The 24,169-nt window shown below is 37.2% G+C and overlaps 1 protein-coding gene across 1 annotated transcript in view; it reads left to right on the top strand.

Moving 5' to 3' along the window:
- Window positions 1-15,903, top strand: part of LOC134746521 (uncharacterized) — a 699,755-nt gene extending 683,852 nt beyond the window's left edge. Inside the window, exons 4-10 of the mRNA XM_063680935.1 lie at window positions 4,941-5,143; window positions 6,718-6,890; window positions 12,614-12,774; window positions 13,016-13,611; window positions 13,696-15,223; window positions 15,374-15,482; window positions 15,742-15,903. Of these exons, the coding sequence (XP_063537005.1) occupies window positions 4,941-5,143; window positions 6,718-6,890; window positions 12,614-12,774; window positions 13,016-13,611; window positions 13,696-15,223; window positions 15,374-15,482; window positions 15,742-15,868 (2,897 nt within the window). The 3' untranslated portion in view covers window positions 15,869-15,903. The remainder of the gene's footprint in view (window positions 1-4,940; window positions 5,144-6,717; window positions 6,891-12,613; window positions 12,775-13,015; window positions 13,612-13,695; window positions 15,224-15,373; window positions 15,483-15,741) is intronic.
- Window positions 15,904-24,169: the final 8,266 nt, after the last annotated feature.

Raw genomic sequence — 24,169 nt, 5'->3', positions numbered from 1 at the left:
TGACGATTTGAAGACTGTATGTCGTTGCAATAAGATTTACAAATATTTAGTCATTTAACTATGATAAATTAATAATAGCACATTCTAAGACGTCAGTTTTTTAAAATCTTCGATTACTCTATACATAACGTCATGAAGATTTAAAGGGCCCACTGACTATCAGTCCGCCGGACGATATCGGCCTGTCACGTAGAACAAAAATTTGACAGTTCCGAACAAATGACAGGCCGATATCGTCCGGCGAACTGATAGTCTGTGGGCCCCTTTAAACATTCACGATTTTTACTCATTATTATTCACAACGACGGGACTTAATCGCGTAATAGTAGATTGTGTCACAAGGGAGAAAAATGACATATTTACGGCAAGGGGGTACAATTGAACCCTAAACGAAGCGAAGGATTCTATAATAGAATCCCGAGAGTAGCGAGATAAACAAGACCAAGTGCGGAGTTAGAAAAACTCGCGCGCCTAGAAGATGTTGATGTCAACTTTAGCCAGTCTTCTGCGAGACCGCGGGGACAACGCCGTCCTCGAAACGTCGGAGGTAAATTTAAAACTTATTTTACGCGATTAAGTCCGGTCGTTGTGAATAATAATGTTCACTTAGTATCTAATTAATTTAAAAACTAATACCGCCTGCTGTAATCGTTTAGAAAGTCACTTCAAAACTAATCTTCTTAGCCTGACTGCAGGCTTCTTTTAGTAGCTAAAGATGCCTGTTGGAAAAAGATCAGTATGATAAGATTAAGACGCTGCATCGAGTGAACATGAAAATATAATTATTCAGTTGCATTTTACTGTTGTAACATATATTAATAACATTTAAATACATATAACTACTTACTCAAAAACCTACTCACTCAAAGCATACAGACTCTTACCACTATGCTTTTCAACTAAACCACTTAAACTACTAAAACTAGTTCCAATTAAAAGCCAGCTCATTAACCCCACGTTTAGTTCGTCCAACTAATCCGCACTTATGCATGTAGTTTGAACTACAGAGTGGAACAGATTTGTTACAAGAAGCAAAATGACTTGTACAGACATTAAAAATAAATCGTAAATAGTAGGTAGTTAAAACACCAATCAATAAAATAAGATTATTTATTTATTTATTGTCAACTTAATTCTTAATGTAGGAAATATTTAATGCTCACGTGACTTGATGCAGCACCTGTCATCATAACTAGTTAATAATCTGTGCCTGTCATCCCGATTATTTTTTCCGTTTCGTTTGGCGTATGTCAATGTATGTCATCTTGGATATATATTTTAAATATATATATTAAAAACAATACAAATAAAAAATACTTTATTACCCCCTGCGACGTTATTTCGCTGGTCATGCAGTATGTATGACAAGATTATGTATTTTAAATACACGTAGGTATTTTTATTTAATATTTATTTTAAAAAAGTTGCTGATGCAACCGCAAGGCTTGACGTTGTATATATTATGATTTATTTATGATAAATAAATGCTAAAAAATTGAAGATACTTCGCGAAGTAATATTTTGGAATTTTGGCCTTACGGGCACTATGAAGTGGGCCAGTTCGTTGGTGCACAAAAGGCGTTTGCACATGTTCGTTGGTGCACACATTTTGGCTCAATAATTTTCAATATTAGATAGGTACGTAATTATAATGGTCTAAGTTAAAAAAACCGGCCAAGTGCGAGTCGGACTCGCGCACGAAGGGTTCCGTGCCGTTACGCAAAAAAACGGCAAAAAATCACGTTTGTTGTATGGGATATTTAGTTAAATATTTATTTTATTCTATTTTTAGTATTTGTTATTATAGCGTCAACAGAAATACATCATCTGTCAAAATTTCAACTGTCTAGCTATCACGGTTCATGAGATACATCCTGGTGACAGACGGACAGACGGACGGACAGCGAGGTCTCAGTAATAGGGTCCCGTTTTTACACTTTGGGTACCATCGATTATTTGGTAAAAAAAAACAGATTTGTGAATACCTTCCTAATATCAACCTGTATGTTTTGAAGTACCAACTACACATACCACCTTCTTGAACTGAACAATGGTGTAGGCATTAGTTTGCCAATCGAACCCTAACTTCGTTCAAATGCCCGAGGCCAAAGCTTTTTGATTTCAGCTGAAAATAGTTCCATTAGTGCGACTCCGAACTCTGATTCGGTTTTAGTTATTCAAGCTTTGGCTTTTGGATGTAATTTAGGTAAAAAGGGTTAGGACTTCATTTTATGAGTGAAAGCAAACATGAAAATTTGAGTATAAGTAAATGCTGGAACATTTTGAAGTAAATAAATAATTCTAATACGCACCTGGGTGGCGATTCTAATTTAACAATTTGGAAAAGTTTTGAACTGGTTTTGATACGACTTTGACTATCGTCTTGATGATTGGCGCGCATCTCACGCACGACTTACACTAAACTTCAATTCGCATGCATCAATCGCGGTCGTATCAAAATAAGATTAAAACCGTATAAAAAAAACATTTTAAATTTACAAAAATTATAAAAATGGTGTATTACAGTGTTTACTCCTGTGCCATTCCTGCTTGAATGAACGCCACCCATATAATTTATTACACCTTGTGATACATTAATTACTATTTAGGTATGGTAATTTAGCTAGACTTTTAATGACCGGGATATGGACCGTGATTACCTTTTGTATTGTTGTACTAACCGTAAATCATCACAATTACTGTTATCGTAGTTAAAAACTAAATTGGATAATGTAGGCTTATTAAATTTACTTTTTGTATATTTGTACTTAAGCGTGTAGGTGCGTTCTCAAGGAAGGGTTTCCACGGAAGACCAGTTGCGTACCCAAAGGGTAAAAGGGGGATAATATTAAGACTCCGCTGTCCGTCTGTCCGTCTGTCAGTCTGTCCGTCTGTCCGTCTATCCGTCTGTCCGTCTGTCCGTCTGTCCGTCTGTCCGTCTGTCCGTCTGTCCGTCTGTCCGTCTGTCTGTCTGTCCGTCTGTCCGTCTGTCCGTCTGTCCGTCTGTCCGTCTGTATGTCTGTCATCAGGCTGTATCTCATGAACCGTGATAGCTAGACAGTTGTAATTTTCACAGATGATGTATTTCTGTTGCCGCTATAACAACAAATACTAAAAATTACGGAACCCTCGGTGCGCGAGTCCGACTCGCACTTGGCCGGTTTTTTTGAATATCCATACATATACATACATACATATTACATATTATATTTAAAACATTAAAACATCTTCTATTCTACATATTCTATTAAAATTGTTAAATCTGAATAGGGATCCATATTTTCTGTTATATGAGTCTGACAATGCCCTAACAAGCAATTTAATTACCCTATACACTTACACGGTGTATACAATTTTAGGTGTTCCATTATACAGCGTGTATCTGATGTTTCTAATCACAATCGTGAAAATTTCTTCATATCGTTTCCCGCCACGATTGGCGCCTCGTTTTCCTGTCCAGCTAATCGAATCAAATAGAGCCACAGTAATTGGGTTTCCTTCATTGCACACGTCCACATCGGCGATATTTCAGAGGTCAAGCGTCTTTATTCCCCAATTCGAAAACGACTTAACAACATGAAACAACCTTTTATCATACGCTCTTTACGCTTTTTGCGTGATTCGAGTAACTGCAATGATTAAACGACGTAAGTTGTTGGGATTTCTTGTATAGATTTGGCTTTTTGGGTGGTGGGTGAGTGGGAGGCGTTGAATAAAACAAAATTGGAACAGGTTGCCCGAATCTTGTGTGGACGCATTTTTTATGTTAACGGATGGGGGATTTAAGTAACTGTTATACAAATTCAGCCATGCCTTGCTTAAAAGGTCATACTTTTTAGGGTTCCGTACCCAAAGGGTAAAAACAGGACCCTATTACTAAGACTCCGCTGTCCGTCTGTCTGTCTGTCACCAGGCATCTCATGAACCGTGATAGCTAGACAGTTGAAATTTTCACAGATGATGTATTTCTGTTGCCGCTATAACAACAAATACTAAAAAGTACGGAACCCTCAGTGCGCGAGTCCGACTCGCACTTGGCCGGTTTTTTAATTTAGACAAACTTATACAATTCTGATTCAAAGATCGAATACGGTCCATATAAAGAATAATTAATAATGCATCACGACAATTTATAAATCCTGCTTTCAAGCACTGCCAATTGTGCTCAAAAAGGTCAAAGTTTTATTTTGGAAGAAATACCGAGTTGAAAAGACGTTTTAATAACAAACTGATGTGTTGAGTTGGGTCCATTTCGTGATGCACACTTGATGATTTCTTCTTTTCTTGCTGTTGTTGTCTGTACATGTTCGTACTTGTGTTGTGATCGTCACGAATAAATATCTTTTATCTTTATCTTTAAACTTCCGTGAGACATAGACATATTAAATATATTAATAACGGCTTACTTACGTATTTTAAGTCCAAAAACGCTCGATATGTTTCACTCCGTATCGAGTAGTATCATCGGGAGCTTGCGTTGACGGTGTAGGACCAGCGCAGACTTAAAATACGTGAGTGACCTGTAATTAATATATTTAATACTTATGAAAAGACGTTGTTAATTATTTTATAGTTTTGAACACGTCAAACCAATTTATTACAATAATTTTATATACTGTACTAAATGTGCACATGTGTCAGTTTCTGTCTAGTTGGTAAAGTTCTCGATAACGATAACATTTGGGATTATTACGTTTCTAGGATCATAAATTCGCAATTACGAAATTTTTCATATTTCTGAAAAGCTACCATAACTCTTTAACGGGCCAGACTTAAAAATCTACAGTTCAAACCTGATTGCCACTTCATAGTCCAAAAAATCGTTTTAATAAAAAAAATACAAAAATATGGTCTTATACTATGGTAATTTTTGCCATTTTGTACGCTAAAAGGGTTAATCCTCTTGAAAACGTCCCTAATTTCACGTTTTTTTGTTTCAGACTGTCTCCACCTGCAACTATACCGCGACCCAAAAGATCGATTCAAGAAAGGCCAAACAAAGGCTTCGCTGTCGCTGCAGCAGTTCCTGGGCTTTGAGTCGGGCTTCACTCTCGACAAGGAGTCTAACACCATCGCCATTATCTGCCAGGACGTCATCGTGGTGTTGGCGTTTGAGACCAGGGAACGACTTATTGCTTGGCAGGTAACTATTCAAATTCAGTATAAACCAGTACTTACTTTCCTTTCACAGCTTCGTGTCCAAACTCGCCTATCCACAGTCTACCAGCAGCGCATATTTTTTTTTTTTTTTTAATTTATTTAGAAACAAACAGTCTTATAAAACATGTAGGTGAATAAGCTGACAGCTAGAATTTATTACAATGTAGACCTATAGTTTCCTGTATGTAAATTATTAATAAAACTTAATACTATGAAATGCTATCTGAGACAACAGTGAAATTAACAAATAATGAGATAACTTAACCTAGCTTTAATACTAATTTAATAGAGAATAAACTTTCTTCTTAAATAACCATAACGAACTGCCAAATATATCCGCGTTCATACACTTTTCATTATACAACCTGCATGCGCGTTTAATATATGATTGCTGTGAATATTTAGTGCGACATGTCCCAACACTGAACAGCATTTTGCTCCGACAACCACGTTCTGTTCTACGAGGCACTCGAAAACCTATATTATATATATAGCTAGCATATTGTTCTACTTCGGCCACATAATGAGGAGGGGAGATGGAAGCCTTGAAAAGCTGATCATTGTTGGAAACACGGAGGGCAGACGAGGCCGGGGACGGTCTCCAACTAGATGGAGCGATCAAGTAAAAGGGGCCCCATCCTCAACCAGCTTTTGCTCGGTCGTCAGAGACGCGATGGACAGGCACCGATGGAGGCAGATTACAAGAACCAGGTGTGGAGCATCCACATCCACTGATGACCACGATCCTCAGTCATGAGGGAGCGACCACAGAGAGACTTACTTACTGCTGTGGCACGACGACCCGCAGTGGATCTTGGCGTGCGACACCAAAGACCGCCATTCTACTCTGTCCAAAGCCGTTTCTGTCCAGTCGACGGCACCGAGTTCGCTGAGGTCTTTCTGCACTTCGTCCCTCCAGTAAACCAATAAAACTACTAAATTTAATCAGTATTACTTTCACTAGAGAAACCTAATCTTTCTTCGCCTTTAGCGCATTAGTCATGAAAGGTTTCTCTAGTAAATTATTCCGCATATCAATGCGGGATTCATTAATTTCGTACTATCTGGCAATACAGACTTTCTTGAACCCTGAAAACGGATTTGTTATTGCTTATTACGAGCTTGTTTTTCTTCTATGTCTTTCAAATTATTTTTGGAGAAATGCACAATTTTTTCAAGTACATCCATTCTTAATTTAAAGAAAGAAAACATTTTTTAAAATAAATAAATAAACATCTCAAGTTTCAACTTACAGCCATTTATTCAGGTACTCTACAATGAATGAATGAATGAATGAATGAATATTCTTTAATCAGACCATGTCCATATACAATTGAATTACATGTATAATAAATATCAATCAATCAATCAATCTTTAATGTCAAACAAAAATTATTTAATGTTAAAAATACATAACACACAATATAGTTATATATACAAATGTCAAAAAAAAAAACTAAATTAAATAAAATTCAAATTATATAACAATGAAATGAAATCCATAAAAATTAACAAGACAATCTTTGTAATATATCATTTATCCTGCCCCCTTTCCAGGTGAAAGTGGGCAGTCAGCTGGGCTCATCCAAAGAATGGCTCGTGATGATTGGAGGAGGCTCTCGTAAGCTCCCAGCAGGCCCGGCGAGGTTGCATCTCCAGGGCAGACGGTTCGCCCTGGCTAGCGGGGTTCCTCCACGTCTGCTGGGTCTTTGGGAATTGGCGCATTTGAGGTTAGTACACCAATATAAACCCGATTAGCAAGGTGAAATCGGGTAGAAGTGTCAATGGGGTTGTTAAGTTAGTTCATTCTTAAGGCATTTTTATATGCACATAATTATATAAACATTAAGAAATTACCACTGGTTGGCAAACATAAAGCTTTGTATTAAATTCAGCAAGCTAATAGTTACCAATACGTTAGTTTATTAGTAAGTTAGGTTCTATTAACTAAAACAGAAAACGTAAACTCTTTTTATTTTGCACGTTCTGTTCGATATTGGTTCTCTTTAAATAAAAATTTACATTAAGGATTCATTACAGTTTATTCAACGTTGGAAAATAAAACTCCGACAACGAAACTTGTCTGTTCTACTTTTATCGGCAATATTCTTTAAGACCTAACTTTTTAATGTGAAAACATCCACAAACATTTTTATCCCTCTTTAAAAAACTTGTTCAAACGTGAAGAGAATTTCAAACCAAAACCAAATATTTTTACACGCCACAAATTTTAAAAACTACAAACTGAACTAAATCTATACGAGTCAACTTAGAGCCAAATTTGTCACGAAGTAACATTTACGCCAATAAAATTCGCAGCTTCTGCCACCGTACTTTATTATGCGGTTACAACTTTGCATCTCTCCCTCTCCCACCCACCGCAACTTGTATCCCCCATCTGCCTCACTCTTGCGGTTTTCAACTCATATGCATCGCTCTAACTGTGAAAGCATTTGGTCGTTTGGATTATAAATTGTTTTATGCAAATGCGTCGAGATAAACATTTTCAAATGGAAATTTTATTTTCTATGACATGTGATACAAGCATATGCATTACAATAGCGTTTGTGGGTAAATTTGGTTTTCAAATGAGAAAAAGAGTTATGATGGTTTAAAATGCTGGGTTTCCATTTTGTGGTACGAATAAATTAGCTTTGATGTACTTGCGCGGTAAATAATTTGAGATTACAGACGTCGTTTCATTGCTGCTAAAACAATAAGTAATGTTCCTATTATATAGATCCCAGAGGAAAATAACTTACAGGTATTCGTAGATTGATACTTTCGAATGATTATGAATCCAATATTATTCAAATATCGGTTTGATGTCAGGTGCACGTTCGAATTGGCTTTTTTGTTTAGAAATAAATATTTTTAAAAAAACAGGGGAGAAAATTTTGGAATTGTATCTAGGTACTTATTTAATTTAACTTAAGTCATCATCTTCTTCGCGTTGTCCCGGCATTTTGCCACGGCTCATGGGAGCCAGGGGTCCGCTTGGCAACTAATTCCAAGAATTGGCGTAGGCACTAGTTTTGCCGAAAGCGACGGCACCTTCCAACCCAGAGGGGAAACTAGGCCTTGTAGGGATTAGTCCGGTTTCCTCACGATGTTTTCCTTCACTGCTAGGCCACCAGCGCCTAATTTAACTTGAGTAAAATGCTTAAATAAGTTTCATCCAACATGCTGCGTTTTCCGCAATAAATATTTTCTTAATCACAGCACTAGGGTAAACTAATTTACGACCAAGATTAAATCAATAAAACTGTGGCTACATCGCATTAATATTAAGCTCAAGATGGCGGCCGCGACAAGATGGCGGCGGCGCCGGAAGCGCGGCCATTAGCGATGCGCCATGCGCCAGAGGAGGTTGTAAACTAGGCGCGACCTGGTTGGCAAAGATTTACAAAAATACACACTTAACCTACAGGAAACTGTGTCCACGATGAACCCTCGCTGATTTATAGGTACTTGGATTTAGGGAAATACTTACATGCAATCTTATATGTGTTGTTTATTGTGTGAATGCATCAATGCGTCCATTTTTAAGGTTCCGTAGCCAAATGGCAAAAAACGGAACCCTTATGGATTCGTCATGTCTGTCTGTCTGTCTCTCTGTCTGTCCGTCCGTATGTCACAGCCATTTTTTTCCGAAACTATAAGAACCGTAATGTTGAAACTTGGTAAGTAGATGTATTCTATGAACCACATTAAGATTTTTACTCAAAAATAGAAAAAAACAATACATTTTGGGGGCTCCCCATACTTAGAACTGAAACTCAAAAAAATTTTTTTCATCAAACCCATACGTGTGGGGTATCTATGGATAGGTCTTCAAAAATGATATTGAGGTTTCTAATATCATTTTTTTCTAAACTCAATAGTTTGCGCGAGAGACACTTCCAAAATGGTAAAATGTGTGCCCGGCCCTCTAACTTCTAAAATAAGAGAATGATAAAACTAAAAAAAATATATGATGTACATTACCATGCAAACTTCCACCGAAGATTGGTTTGAACGAGATCTAGTAAGTAGATTTTTTTAAATACGTCTTAAATCGTAAACCGCAATTTACCTTTCACTCACGTTTCACATAAAAATACATTGTTTAAATTGTGTAATGTACGGAACCCTCGGTGCGCGAGTCCGACTCTCACTTGGCCGGTTTTTTTTAAATATAGTCAATAATAATAAATAGTCAAACATTTTTGAAGTCTCCCGTAGTCCGGTAAAAAGTTCTCCACCACCACCACGATTTTCCATTAGATTACTATACGGTGGACGGGTTTGTAGTCGCAAAGATCTTTTATTATTCTCGTATATTCACGGGACGCTTTTAGTTGTCGGTCAACTTGATTCCCTTCCTCACTGCTTAGGTACTCATAAAACAGTGGTTAGTAATCACAATAATGCGTGCAGTTAGTATGATCAAATTGTAAAACTGAATGTGAAAACAAACCTGAACCAACACATCACTTAATAATTAAGTTACTGTTTCACCAAATAGGTAACGGTAGATAATGTATATGCTATATTATTATTGGGGATATTGTCGACCTTTGAGTGCCACGTCGACCAAACAGTGATTTATTGCGACGGCCCTTTAAAGTTAATTACTAATGCCCGTTGAATCCAGGAAATTCCAGATTCTTTGGACCGTAATGCTCAGTACCTCATAGGGTTGCAATACGTGCCGCCCTAAGTAGGTACTTCTTTTTGACATTAGTGGCCCACAGGAACAGGCAATGTGCATTCAGTCTCCTCTGACTCTTGGCAGAACCTGCATGTCGCATCTTGTTTCTTCCTAATTTGAAACGTGTGTATGTTCAACTTACAGTGTCCAAATAATATTCTAGTCACCGTGCAGGTTTTGTGTCTTTTGAGCCCTAGAACCTCCTTAGCAGTTTTGCTGTTGAATCCTTTGATTAGAGCTTTCGAGTGTTCTTGTCCTTTGACGAATTTCCACCAATCGATTGCTCTCGTATTTTCCAAGTTGCTGATCAGAAAATATGCATCCAGTTTTGTGATTCGACAGAACGGTTCTGGGCCGACCAGGGGTGTGTCTGCGCCCTTTCTAGCAAGATTGTCTGCTTCTTCGTTTCCGTTAATGTCGGAGTGCCCTGGTACCCATCTTTAGTGTTACTTTGTTGGAGCTAGCCAATGCATTTAGGTTTGTTTTACAGTTCTGGACTAGTTTTGAGTTTGCCTCAATGGATTCTAGTGCCAGCAGAGCGGCTTGGCTGTCTGAGCCGATGTAGATATGTTGGTGTCTTAGGTTTCTATCCAGGTTATTTTTCGCAACTTTGTTGATGGCGAAGACTTCTGCCTGGAAAATTGAGGCATGTGTGCCCATGCTGACACTAGCTCTGAGTCTCTCGCCATAGATCCCGCATCCTACATCATTCTCTCTTCGACGTACATTTGGTCGTTGGTCCATCCCATTATAATAATATGCTATATGCTTAACATTTGTATTTTACATTATAATAATATAATCATTCAAACCTACCTTAATAGCTGCTTTTAACGATGGACTAATGCCTCCCCAAGGGATCTCCACAACGACCGACGTACGCTCGGCTGCTCTCATATAACGGTATAGTTATTGCGAATTTGACCATAAAGTATAAAGTATTCCAAGCTGCGTTTTCCATATTCAAGTCAAAATACTTACTCTTTATTCTAGTACCTACGCAACACGCACTTTTAAATCGCCATATACCTACAAATATCATCTCACTCTAATTCTCAGAGCGATTTATTGATGCAATTATTGTTATTCACCAATAAGTTTAATTATTATAAAGATTCCAAATTTAAGAATAAGAATTTCACTGTAAAATTGTCAGACACTAAAAAAAGTATCAATACCGTAAAATGGGGTGAGTTGGAGCAAAACTGACATTCAAACCTCGATAACATTATATTTTTACATATGCAAACTGAATGGTGTATATAATAAGTGTTACTATACAAACGTCCGGTTTGTATTTTAGTTTTTATTTTATTTTGGGTAGTTCCATGTCATAACTTTGACGATAAACAGGAAAAACCACCTCACCCCGTAGTCCCTCGTAATAGGGGTGAGATGGGTTTTCATACAAAGGTGTATTTGGAAGATTGTTGGATCGTTTTTTTTTATTATGAGTATTACTATAGCTCCATTTTAAACTGGAATACATTATTTTTGTAGCAGTAGCCCTAAAAACCCATCTCACCCCCTTTCATACCTTCTGTCCCCATTGATAACCCAACTCTCCCCGCGAACCCTACTTACCCCATTTTACGGTATACTAGTCTAGTAAGTTTCCAGTATAAAACATGTGTCCCTTTAGCATGTCATATTTTATTCTAAAAAAACACTGCACTACATTTTTGCAACCAATCAATTGTACCGTTATTTGCCGCAACCAGCCCAAATCGCAACATGTCAATTAAGCATGTTCATGCAGAGAAAAAAAACAAAATAATGGGAAATCCTGCCAGCGATTGTAGAGGAAATCTAGCGATGGAAATGAAAATAATTACGAAAAGGGATCGAAAAAGAAAAGAAGTCTGCTTAATCGAGTTTTCGGTGCGTCACGCATAATAAAAATATGTAGGTAACCATCCGAACAATTTGTAAAAGAAAGTTATAGTGAGATGTGTTATTGTAAATAAATATTTATCTAGAAATCACAGTTATATACAGCTGTTAATTCATATCACAGTTAATATCATTGGAGCTATAAAACCCTACATAGATATGTATTTGCAAAAACAAAAACCATGTTTGTGATATTTGACCTGGAATAACCTCCGCCCCAGATTTGATATTTTCTGTGACATGCGTGGCATAATTTTACTAGTTTCCAGTGTATTATCACTCACTCGAAGGTTGGTCCCTGTTTTTGGGTTAAATGTTTAACCCAAAACAAGAAATCTTTCAACCACTTACCTACTTCCGGTCCTAATTCCAACGTGTCAGTTAAGCTCATCACAAAGTCATCACACGTGGAGAACACAACGAGATTTTCCGTCGAAAATCCAATCTAATCGGACAGCTGGGGAAAATATAAACAATTATAAAAGAGTTGGGTCCTAGGTCGACGTTGCGGTGTAAATGATTTTTAAGGTGAAATTTTGTTTGAATTAGTGTTTTATTTGCGCCAAAAGCGAACGCACTTTGTGTTTATGTATTTTATTTAATAAATTTTATAAATGTAAATAAAATTCAATACAAACTTAACCTAATTAAAAACTAAAAATCTATATCTAAATCTATATCTGGGGCTTAGTGGCAAAGATACTGGCAGCATTATCTCGGTGTCGCCAAATGATTTTTAGCTTTTAATATTTTTGTTATTGTATGTACGTTAGTTTATAAGATATGCACCTTATCGTGTTTGTAGGCCTTAGTTGCCTCAAAATAAATGATATTAGATTTAATTTTAACATAATTTTCATTTCCCAGACGCTACGGAGTAGTGGAGGGGCGGTTTTGTTTCGAAGGCGGTTCTCACTGCGGCAAAGGTGAAGGCTTGCATGTCCTCATCACGGACCAAGCTCAGGACATAACCGACGGCTTTGATGTTGCAGCCCATGGTAACCCGAAAGGACCAGCGTCTAGGAAAAGTGGAGGCAAGAAAGCATTTATTTTCTAAAAGCTAGCAAATCAAAAACTTGGGAATTATTAGCAACCTTATTTTTTTTTAACTTTATAGCAATAAAAACGACAACAAAAAAAAAATCGTACCACTATTTGCATAATTCCATTCGTCATGACCCAGCGAATAATATTTTGAAACAGCGTTAAATGAAGTAGTAAAACGAGATGCTCCTATTACAACATTAACGACTAAATTTATTTTCTCAGGCGCTGACAGGAATCGTCCCGACACCCGACTGTCAGATATGAACGCAGACCAATCATTACCAGACACGGGTCTGTATGAAGAAAATTTCTTCGGAGAGGACTGCGGGGGAGTTTCACCCTTTTGGCCTTCGGACGAAAGGCGAGGATCCGATGACCATGACTGCAAAGGATGCGAAGAAAATGCAAGGCCTCCGTGGAGCGGAGCTGATCATGTTACCTTGGAAAGATGCAGCAATTGTGTGACTAAGCTAGGCACAATGACTCGATCTTCAACTGTTGCACTTACACCTGGCACTCAATTCAATCCAGCGTGGACGATGGAAGCAGTACCAGGAAGCAGCTCTGACAATTCTTCAAATAGCACAGAATATTTGACTCCACGAGCAATAAGGAAGAGCCTAGAATCAAGTCAGAACAAAGAGTGGGCTCCACAAAGGCCACCGAAGCCTGCGAGGCTGGAAGAAATAAAAGCACCAGCTCCTTTGCCAGTCACAGCGTGCACCTGTGCTAGTGACAGAACTACAACAGCCATTGTTAATAATCCAAAAGTTGGACCTTATGAAAACTATGACGTTCCCAAAGCTACTCATGTTGAGGTAAGTATAGAGTATCCAAATACGAGTAATGAAGTTGAAATCAGTTTAAAAAATGTAATACTCATTACATATCATTTGTTACAGGTGGAACATACAAATGAGTATTACGATACACCAAAAAGGATAAAGAAAGCTCTTGCTGATGATCTTTTTCAGGTCACCAAGAATTCTGTGCCCGGAAATTTAGTGCTAAAGAAAAATTGCGGATGCATTTTAAAATTCGGATCCAAAAAGAAACCGGTTATAGTTGAATGTGATGAAAACATCCAGCCAGTTGAATGTCCCTGTCAAAAAGTCACCAACTGGGCAAATAACTTAATAAGTCTTCCTTATTGTAAAAGAAGTGAGACTTATGATAAAGTTAATACAGAAATTCTCACTAAACAGAAATCAGAGGAAATGGCCCTTTATGCTACTGTTGATGTGTCACGTAAAACTAATAGACAAAGTTCAATAGCCGACAAAGATAGCGTACATGATTGTTACGAAACACCATTAATGAACTACGAAAACTTAGGGCCAAAAGGAGAAGAATTTGAAGATCCGTACGCCAACTATGAAAATCTTGAATTCGCGTTATCATTAGAATATTACGAAAATGCTAAAGATTTGTTGAAGAAAGCTGGTGTGACACAAAAGGAATTAGACGCGTTAAGTGCTAATGTTGATTTTGCAGAAGTCGCGCTTCCGCCTAAACCAAAACATTGTGCAAAATGTGGCCACTCAGCAAAACACCAAACTATGAAAAATAATAAAAGCGACGAATATTTACTAATGGAACCTCCCAAAGATATCAAGCGAGACTTATGTCGAACAACAGGACCAAACCCAGGTTACACCCCAATGTCACCAAATCCTAATTGGTCTCAAAGCCTAAGATATCCACTGCAGAAACTGAACAGAGTTGAAATTGAAAAATCTTTGAGTATACCAACGCTAAACGGTGGTGCGATTAGGGCACAGAGTTTTGATACAACATTGAGTAATAACAATGAGGAAGCAATACAAAAACGATCTAGTTCAGTAGACTCAGCGAGACTACTAGAAGACCTTAAGGAATTCGATAGTAGTATCGGCAGTCACGCAACATCTTCTTCTTTAGAAACTTTAAGGAACTTAGCAATTGAAAATAGAAGAACATTATCTCCTTGCGACAACGAGAGAGACTGCTGTGATCATGACTGTTGCAAGTCATCTGATTCTGAAAACAAAACCTCAGAGGGCAGTTCTAAAGATGTGCCTCATTTGAGGAACAAACATATGGACAATGCCCAAATTAAAAGATCTTCAAGCGTTCCCTGCAAGTCCGGAGGTAACAGGGACTCATCCAGTTCAAATGATTCAGGAGTCTCAAGTTGCTCAATGAAACATGGACCTGAATTCAATGAATTTGAGATGCCACTGACGTCAGGGCATTCTAGATATCAGTACATGGCGCAGAGGAGAATGAGAGGGAATGCTCCTGGCTGCATACATTCCTCTTTGCCCAGGAAGTCAAAGTCATCAGATCCGCTAAGAGATATGACAATGCAGATACATAAAGCTATTGTGCCGGCTAAATCTTCTTCGGCAGAAGCAGAAGTGCCGGTGCTTCCTCCGAAACAATTTAAAGGTACGTTTGACTCCCATATACGAGTTTTGTGTATATTCTTGCAAGAATTTATTAGATATACGGGTAGGTTTTCTTTTTGTATGCAACAAACCCCATTACTTGATGGTAGTCTTGGGCGATATCATGCTAATTATATTATATTATTTTCAGGAGTTATGGACACACACAGCACATCGAGTGGAACATCTGACATGTCAGATTATATCGAAACACTTTCACTTACGTCGTCGCATTCATCTTCAGATAACCCAAACTTGAGGTAGGAATACCAGGAATACATAAAAAAAATTACATTAATAGTCAATAGTAGGTACGGAACAAAAGTGAAGTAGGTGCCAACATATTCGCATTTCATTTCGTTTCGATAGTATGAGCGTGAAAGATTTGTGATATTTCTTCGACGATAGTGTTCCCCGAAAACCCTCCTTATAAAAATGCTGATGTTACTCGTATTCCAAAATGTTTACATATTTTTTTTGTAAATACCGATGTCCAATCATAATTTTATGTTTACGCAGGTTGGCTCGGCAGCCTACAACAACACTCCGACCACGCTCCGGCAAGGAATACCACAACCTGGACCCCATCATCACCTCCATGTACAAGAGCGGCAAGGAACTGTCCAACTACACTAACTTACCCTAGAATAAGAAAGAAGAAATTGAACAGGAGTTAGAAAGCAAAAATCAGTTTTATAAACTGACGCTCATTTTCGTTGTTTATTTTTTGTGGAATTGTTACCAAGGTTTAATAAATTAAATAGAAAGATCTTCTGACAGACGGAGAATTGTGCAACGATTCGATTCCATGCGATTAGTTGTACAATGACTTTCACGTTAGCACTGGCGAACAATATTTACATTAACAACACATTTATTTTGCTGTGACTGTCGGAAAATCTTTAATTTATTATAATACGCAATAGGATCATGTTTTGATGGATCTCGTTTATTTGTGCCGTAGTTTTTGTTGATTTGTAGTTTTATATTAACATCCAGTAAAGTGTCTAGTCAGACGATTAAATTTGATCGAGAGAGATGTAAAAATTAAAGAAACAGATATATTTAATAAAATAAATAAATATATTGGAAAGGTAAACGTAGTCACTAAGCTAGATTACATTCACAACAATTCGGTATTATTAGTATTATTTTATGAAACGGACGAATTATCAGACCATGTTATTGTACCATGAAATAATAACAAAGAATTAGAAATCTGGATTAAGAAATAGCTCATGTTATGTTTGCAATTTATTGAACACAGAAGACTGATTTTTATTAAACATTTTTACATTTATGTTAGTTTATTTCAGACACGAATCTAGTCAGAGATTGTATGATATATTAATTTTAGTAATAGATGGTTGTATAGATGTAAAAATAGGGTATTATTATAAACAACGATTACCGGCAGTACGAGTAGTGGTAGATGTAAAAATACATTTTATACGACAATTTTCTTACAATATTTATCCTTGTAAAATATATTCTTCGCAAATTATAGTACTCATCGTAGTCCTACTGATATACCTATAGTTATTTGTGTCCTTTATTATGAAAAAGTATGTAATAATTATTGACATCGAAAGAAGTTTTGAGATTTATGAAATGATTATGGTAAGTCTAAATTTACCCATAACTCTTAGTTTCAATAATTATTATGATCTTTTTTGTAAAACATTATCACATCTAGCATCGAAAGTATTCAGAGAGATAAAATAGTTATTTAATATTTGCCATTTATGGAGGTAAATTCCTTCTGGGTATTTCACAAATTTACTTGGCTGACTTTGGATTTATTTCATTCCGATTCTTTTTTAAATCTGGTCCACTTAGCTAGAGTTGGACCAAGATAGTTATGTCTGCAACGATTTTGATAACACACGCATTGCAAGTGTTATTTCAAATGTCAAACTTCTATGAAATTATTATGTATAATGACACTTGCACTGCGTACGCTATCAAAATCGTTGCAGACTTATCTTGGTCTAACTCTACATCGGCTCCTGTGACTACACTTTTCGATTTCCATGCCACTTCGTACCTTGTCACAGTGACAATCAATATAAAAGCCACTACGGAACTAAAGTTATCATCATCATCATCATCATCATCATCAAGGTACAAAATGGCACAATAATCAAATTGCTGAAAAAGAGTGGCTTTCAGTAGTTCCAGTGCCCGGCTGGAAATAAAAAAGCGTCCTCTGCATTCGAGGCAGATGCCTAGACCACTCGACCACGGCGGCGCATGGGTCAAATATTCTCAAGTATATGCAATTTATTAAGGGCTTTTTTTTCTGGATGCTTTTGATGGAATAAATCAACATAATCAATCAGACTAATTTTGCTCAATGGCATTTTAAAGGCAAGGGACGATAAGTGCAATATCAAACATAGTAATAGTACCTACATTTTATACCTATTTACTTTCAGTAGTACATTCGCTAGTTCATATACCTACCGGTACTGTATCCTCTATGTATACCTATCTATACATAATAAACTATTATAGAGATTTGTACAACCGCATTTTATTTACTCAAACATGAGCACATTCATCTTGAATATAGTTATTTCGTAAGGTCAATAAGGTCTCCATACCATGCAAGTACATTTTTACACGTCAGTCTTCTGATTGGCGTGAGCTAGAAAGACAGCCTAGGGCAAGAACTTTCGTATTTGGTTACGTAGTATGTGTGTACGCCGCACACACACACAGAAGTTCATTTCTTCTACCGACCATATTTGTGCCATTCTCAATCAAAAGGGTACTTATTGTCGGTTGTCAATAAGGCGCTATTACCATATAGCTTCAATTTGAAATCATCCTTATTGACTAGCGACAATGTGGTACCTTATGGGTGAAAATGTCACATTTAATGCTAGTGGAATATGTGTACAAACGCACGAATTAAAAGTGACAAAAAAGCTTTTAGACAGTGAACTATTATTACTAACGTATACAAACGGCACAGAGAACCAGTATTTTTCCATGAGTTGCTGCGATTTTGGCATCAAACCATAGAAGCGGAGCGTGAATCTCGCGACCTAAACGCGTAAGCGCCATGAATTTTACTGCGCTTAGGACGTTTTGGTCGCGTGGTACAGGTTGTGACAGGTTGTACGTCGTTTCTAGTAATAATAACTCAATGCTTTTAGACGATATTTTCCTATATACGGTCTTCTCCACATTGTCCTTACATACGTTCCAAGATAAATTGATTCCAGGCGGGACTGGAAATCGCTACATTCGATTTGAAAGCCGCTTTGTTACCAACGCTTCCAATAAGTTGAAAGCTATATTTTCTACATAGTACTTTTATTTTATGTTAAAATTATTAAATTGTCAATTATTTGCATGTCGTGTCCTCGACTGAATACTGATACATGTAAACCTTTTCTGTTGTCATCTTATACACGTATTCTGGCAAATAAAGAAATTCTTTTCTATTCTATTCTATTCTATGAATATGGAAATAAAATAACGTCATTTTAAAGAATACAAGTAAACTCGACAATTCTATTTCTTATTTTATGTCTAAAAATATCCTGAAACCAATTTTATACTTAGCTGAAATCCTCTTTTGAACTATCTAGAAATAATACGTAATATATTTCTCAAACTCAAACTTCAGCAGTGGGCGACTGAAGGCTAAAATGATGATGATGATGATAATTATATTATTCAGTCATTGAGCTTGTCAAAAACTCAGATTCAAAGTTAGACCTTAATCAGTCCTAACCTTACACCCAAACCATGTAAGGACCCTAGGGACATATCTAGGTAGTCTGAACACGTCGGATCTAGACTTAATTGGATGCGAGTCAGGCTAATAAACAATGAGTTGAGCTAACAGACATCTAACGTTAGCTGGGGTTAACTAATAGTAACAATATTAGCATATTTATTACTACTTTATAATAAAAACATCTACAGACAGTCTCCATTCACCTAGGGCACAAATAAAATTAGTAGGTATTTTAGTTTTTGCCTACAATATGCAATGTTTTTTTACCAGAATAAAGTATGTGTATGTTTGTCTGTGTGTCGAGTTTTCCACTAGGATATGATTAGACTACTTTACCTAAAAGTGGGGTGAGAGGAGAAAGAAGTAGATTGTAATTTTGGACAAGAGTTTATATTAATGACAGACATTTCTGAATTGGAATATTTTGCATAACTATTTCCGATTAGTACACAAACTGCTAGTAGCAACGGTTGGAGTATGAGTGTTATTTATATTAAACTTACTGCATCCTTCTTTTGAGTTCCAAAACTTCCAAATAATTTTGTTACCTAATTGTTAAAACCGGATTAAAAAAATGTCGAACCATGGATCTGCGACGTTGATAAGTTGCGCGTGACGATGTCCACAACAAAACAGTAAACGCAACATTTATTAGTATTGATAAGTAAGTAAGTAAGTATTTATAGTCTTTATTATTTACTGATCCCTCTTATTATTGGATGATGTCACAGATCAAAGGATAGTGCTGTGAACGACAGTTACCTCACTAATGTGTATAGTCAGCAAATTACAAAACTGGGTTGCGATGCGATGCGACGATTTTGATGACCTCTACAATAATAAACGAATCCAATATAAAAGATATGTTGATCATGTATGTGAAAGAAGTGTAATACAGCTTTCTAAATGGTCAATAACGCGCGCGCGACACTTCTGGAATTGCAGGCGTCCATAGGCTAAAGTACCCGGTTTTTCTCTAAACTGTCCTCTTTGTTCACTGGACTTTTATTTTATTATTAAAATCCCCTTAACCCAAACTCTCTAAGTCAATTCAACCAACTGATCTTTTATTACCTACCTACTACCTCATGTTAAGCAAAAACAAGATAAGTTTAAAGAGCAAAGGGCTCATTCAATTCATCCCCAATCCTCGCTGTAACCAAGTATCAATTAGCTTCGAGAGCTCTCTAATGTTCTCGGTTCTCTCCGAGCGTTCTCCTCGCAGTTACAGAGTTGTGCTACATTTATATAAAGTAGTCCATCTGAAGACGGGCGAGAAACTGCAGAAGACGGGGATCGGTGGCGAGCAGTCGTGTTGGAGGCACACACTTTGGGTCGATGCGCAAAATAAGTAAGTAGAGGAGACCGAGGTAGGTTAACACAAAGGTAAGTTAACATAGCGTCCATATCTCGCAAACTATAGACGCTAGAAGTATGACTCCCAAGAATGAAATGCTTCATTTTCCATACTAACCAACCTCATCATACATGGTTTAGGCCTAAGATGAGCAGTTGCGCCTCACAGTAAGCAGACATTTAGCATCGCTCTATAAGAATGGAACTAGGACGACGGATACGAACATATATGTATGAACGGCCTTGATTGTCTCTCGCCTCGCCGCCGGTCGTAGGCGTCCAGTCCGCGGCCTAAGACGGGTTGGACTTAGGTTTTTTTTTTATAATACGTCGGTGGCAAACAAGCATACGGCCCGCCTGATGTTGAGCAGTCTCCGTAGCCTATGTACGCCTGCAACTCCAGAGGAGTTACATGCGCGTTGCCGACCCTAACACTCCTCTCCCTCGAGCTCTGGCAACCTTACTCACCGGCAGGAACACAACACTATTAGTAGGGTCTAGTGTTATTTGGCTGCGGTTTTCTGTAAGGTGGAGGTCCTCCCCAGTTGGGCTCTGCTCTAGATCTGGAATGACATCCGCTGTCCTGTGCCCTACCACACAAAGCGAGATGTCATTCACAGTGCCCATACCTCTCTTAAAAGGTGCCCATACCTGTGCCCATACCTCTCTTAGGTTACTGTTTTCCGTTATACTATGTCAATAGTTTACTGTTCATAGTTCTCGATTACGCTTATTAGCAGCCGTTTGATTATGGAATTCGAATCGTCGATTACTGTGAGGACCGCTGGTTATCTGCGAGTGAAGTTTATTAATTGACCCGATTTAGGATCATTTAGGTGGATTTATGAGCTGGTTTGGCAAGTTTATAGCTGTGATAGTACCTATCTTTGGTTATCTTTTGGTTTGGTATTAAAGAAGAACATAAAAATAACACGTGCAGCGGGTCCAGATTATGAGTGTCTTACGATCGTCAAGTAGGAAAATAACAATTGATTATAATTATACAAATCAAATACCAAGCAATACACATTTTAAAATCATTATAAGCAATTGATTGATTAACTAAATTTTCAACAATGTCAAATAAAATAAAATAAAAAAAGAATGTCAATACGGCTAAGCATGTAACATAATGATCGTCAAATTAAAATAAAATGAAATACAGGTCAATATTATAAAACATAAATTTACTTAACACTTTTTTTTCGTCACTGAATTTACCTTACTTTTGTCCAACCAGAAGCTGAATATATGTTTGAAGGATTATTAGTATTTTTGTTTCACTTTAAACATACCTATTATTAAACATATTAATAACGGGTCACTTACGTATTTTAAGTCGAAAACGCTCGACATGTTTCAATCCGTACCGAGTGAGTGACCTAAATGCGTGAGTGACCCGTTATTAATATGTTAAATATGTCTGTGTCTCACGGAAGTTTTGATACCTATTATTATTGCAAGTAAAAAAGCTATTTTATTTTTGACTAAAAAAATATCGCTAAGAAGCATAATTTTCTTTAACAAGTTCGTCAACATTATTATATTTTCTAACTGACACCTTGAAGACAAACTTTTGATCTCAAGTGACACAATTTACAAAATTTTCAGTAGAAACATCTGCTAATGATATTGTATATTTTATTCATAAGCAAAAATGGAAATATGAGCCTCTCTGGAGACAATAAAACGATTGGGTAATTTTTTTTTTGTTTATTAATGGTTAAAGTCAAAGTGGCCTGGTTGACCTGCGACCGTGTATGTTGTTGTATGGGATTTTGAACAGCGCTAAGTGGGACATTTTGGAAACTCAAAATCTACAATAAAAAAATCCTGTCAAATATCAAAAGCGGCCAAAATCGGAAGGATCTCAATTGACGGAATAATCATCAGTGATCAAGACACATTATTTAATTTTGGAAAGAAAGCGCCGCACTAGCTTTAGAATTACAGAATCCCTCGTAATTTTACTTCTAACAAAGAGTTTATTAGTTGCTCCATGATTCAATTAGGAGGACATAAATTCTACAAGAGAGTCCGAAGCAAACCGCCGCTATACTTACTCAACGTCGTATCTGCAACACCTTATTTGATGACAAAAGCACCCGTATTCCGAATGAAAGAAAAGCGACATTTCCATCAAATGATTGTTGCAGATATGAGGTTGAGTAAGTATAGCGGCGAAACCGACGCTACTTATAGCGAGCATTGGATTCTAAGCTCTTCCTTTACAGTGACAAACCTGTCTCTATTCGCTGTGAATCCAGTAAGGCTTCTCAATGTATACCGATCTTTTCGCCTCAAGAAAACTAGTTCCATCGTGATCCTAAGGTCCTTTACAGCTAATTATGCGAATTTGGAGATCGTATTTATTTTGGATCGGTGAAAGCGCTATTCCGTACCCAAAGGTTAAAAAAGGGACCTTATTACTAAGACTCCACTGTCCGTCTGTCCCTTGTCCGTCTGTCCGTCTGTCCGTCTGTCCGTCTGTCTGTCACCAGGCTGTATCTCATGAACCGTGATATTTTGATATTTTCACAGATGATGTATCTGTTGCCGCTATAACAACAAATACATACTAAAAAGCCACCCATCGATGGGCGAGTCCGACTGGCACTTGTCCGGTTTTTTATTTATTACCGTCGTACATGAACACCTGCAACATCGCAAGTGCGTTGCCGGCCTTTACACTCTTTTTCTTGAAGGTTGTATTGGTCCGGAAATATCACAGACGACAGTTCATTCCACAGGTTTAGCTGTGTAAGAAAGGAATTTTCTGAAAAAACGCTAGTTAACGGTTTTCAAATATCTAAGTGGTGAATCGATCACTATACCCGCCTGACTTGAGACTCTCTCCCAAAGCTTTGGGAATATAAGGCCTCATCTAGTACAAATGCATGCGCCCCGCCTTTCTCGTGCTCGCGCTATCGCCTGCCGACAGTGTGTGTGTCGCGCTTAATTGGCCTAATTTCTTATTTTCAAGGAAGACTACAAGTTTTAGACCAAAGAAGTTTCACATTTTTAGAAAATTCCACTTGCACTCGCTATTGTACGATTATAATATGAACTAGCTTCTGCCCGCGACTTCGTCTGCGTGGAATGACCCTTGGACTTTGAATTAATTTTATATAGATATAATAGTATAATAATTATATACCTAATAGTATTAAGCAAACGCGGATCGGACCGCGCGATCTCGCCAACTATTACATAAACAATTGAGGTTTACAATAGTGGCATGCTGGCAAAAGTTGTATGAATATTTAAAGTGAATAAATAAATTAAAAAAAAAAAATTGCTTCACCGATTTTAGCGCGTCAAGAGGTAACAGACAAACATACAGTTACTTTCTCATGTAAAGATAAAGATAGTGATGCGCACGGCCCCTTGGACGAGAGCCCTGCGCACATTTAAGGCGGTTCCCTGAGCCAGAAGGCGAAAAATCTCCTTATATGATCCTGTTTTCCTAAGAGGCGTTGATATTCGTAGACGTGGAAAAAATATATGTAGTTCTTGACTATATTATCTTTAATATTATAGCTTCCGATACACGAATTATGACACTTCGCTCGATACAATTAATTCCCAAAGTAACCTCTAACTCGGACTTTTAATAAAACTTTACTCGGTTATTTATTATGTGATACTATAAATAAAAAAAGAAGAAAAAACAATCTTAACTTAAATAATAATTTCATAGCTTTCGAATTTCGATATTGTAGGGTAACGTTTTTGAAATAAATAAAAATCAACAAAATTCGATCAAAAATGACACTTGGCGCGCATGTTCTTTCCCGTTCTTTCTTGCGAAATGTGACAGAGACAGCGGCAAACCGA

Source organism: Cydia strobilella, chromosome 13 (genome assembly GCF_947568885.1).
Source record: "Cydia strobilella chromosome 13, ilCydStro3.1, whole genome shotgun sequence".
NCBI classification, from domain to species: Eukaryota; Metazoa; Arthropoda; class Insecta; order Lepidoptera; family Tortricidae; genus Cydia; species Cydia strobilella.
The sequence above is the reverse complement of the archived record's forward strand: the minus strand, read 5'-3'. Positions and strand labels throughout refer to the sequence as shown.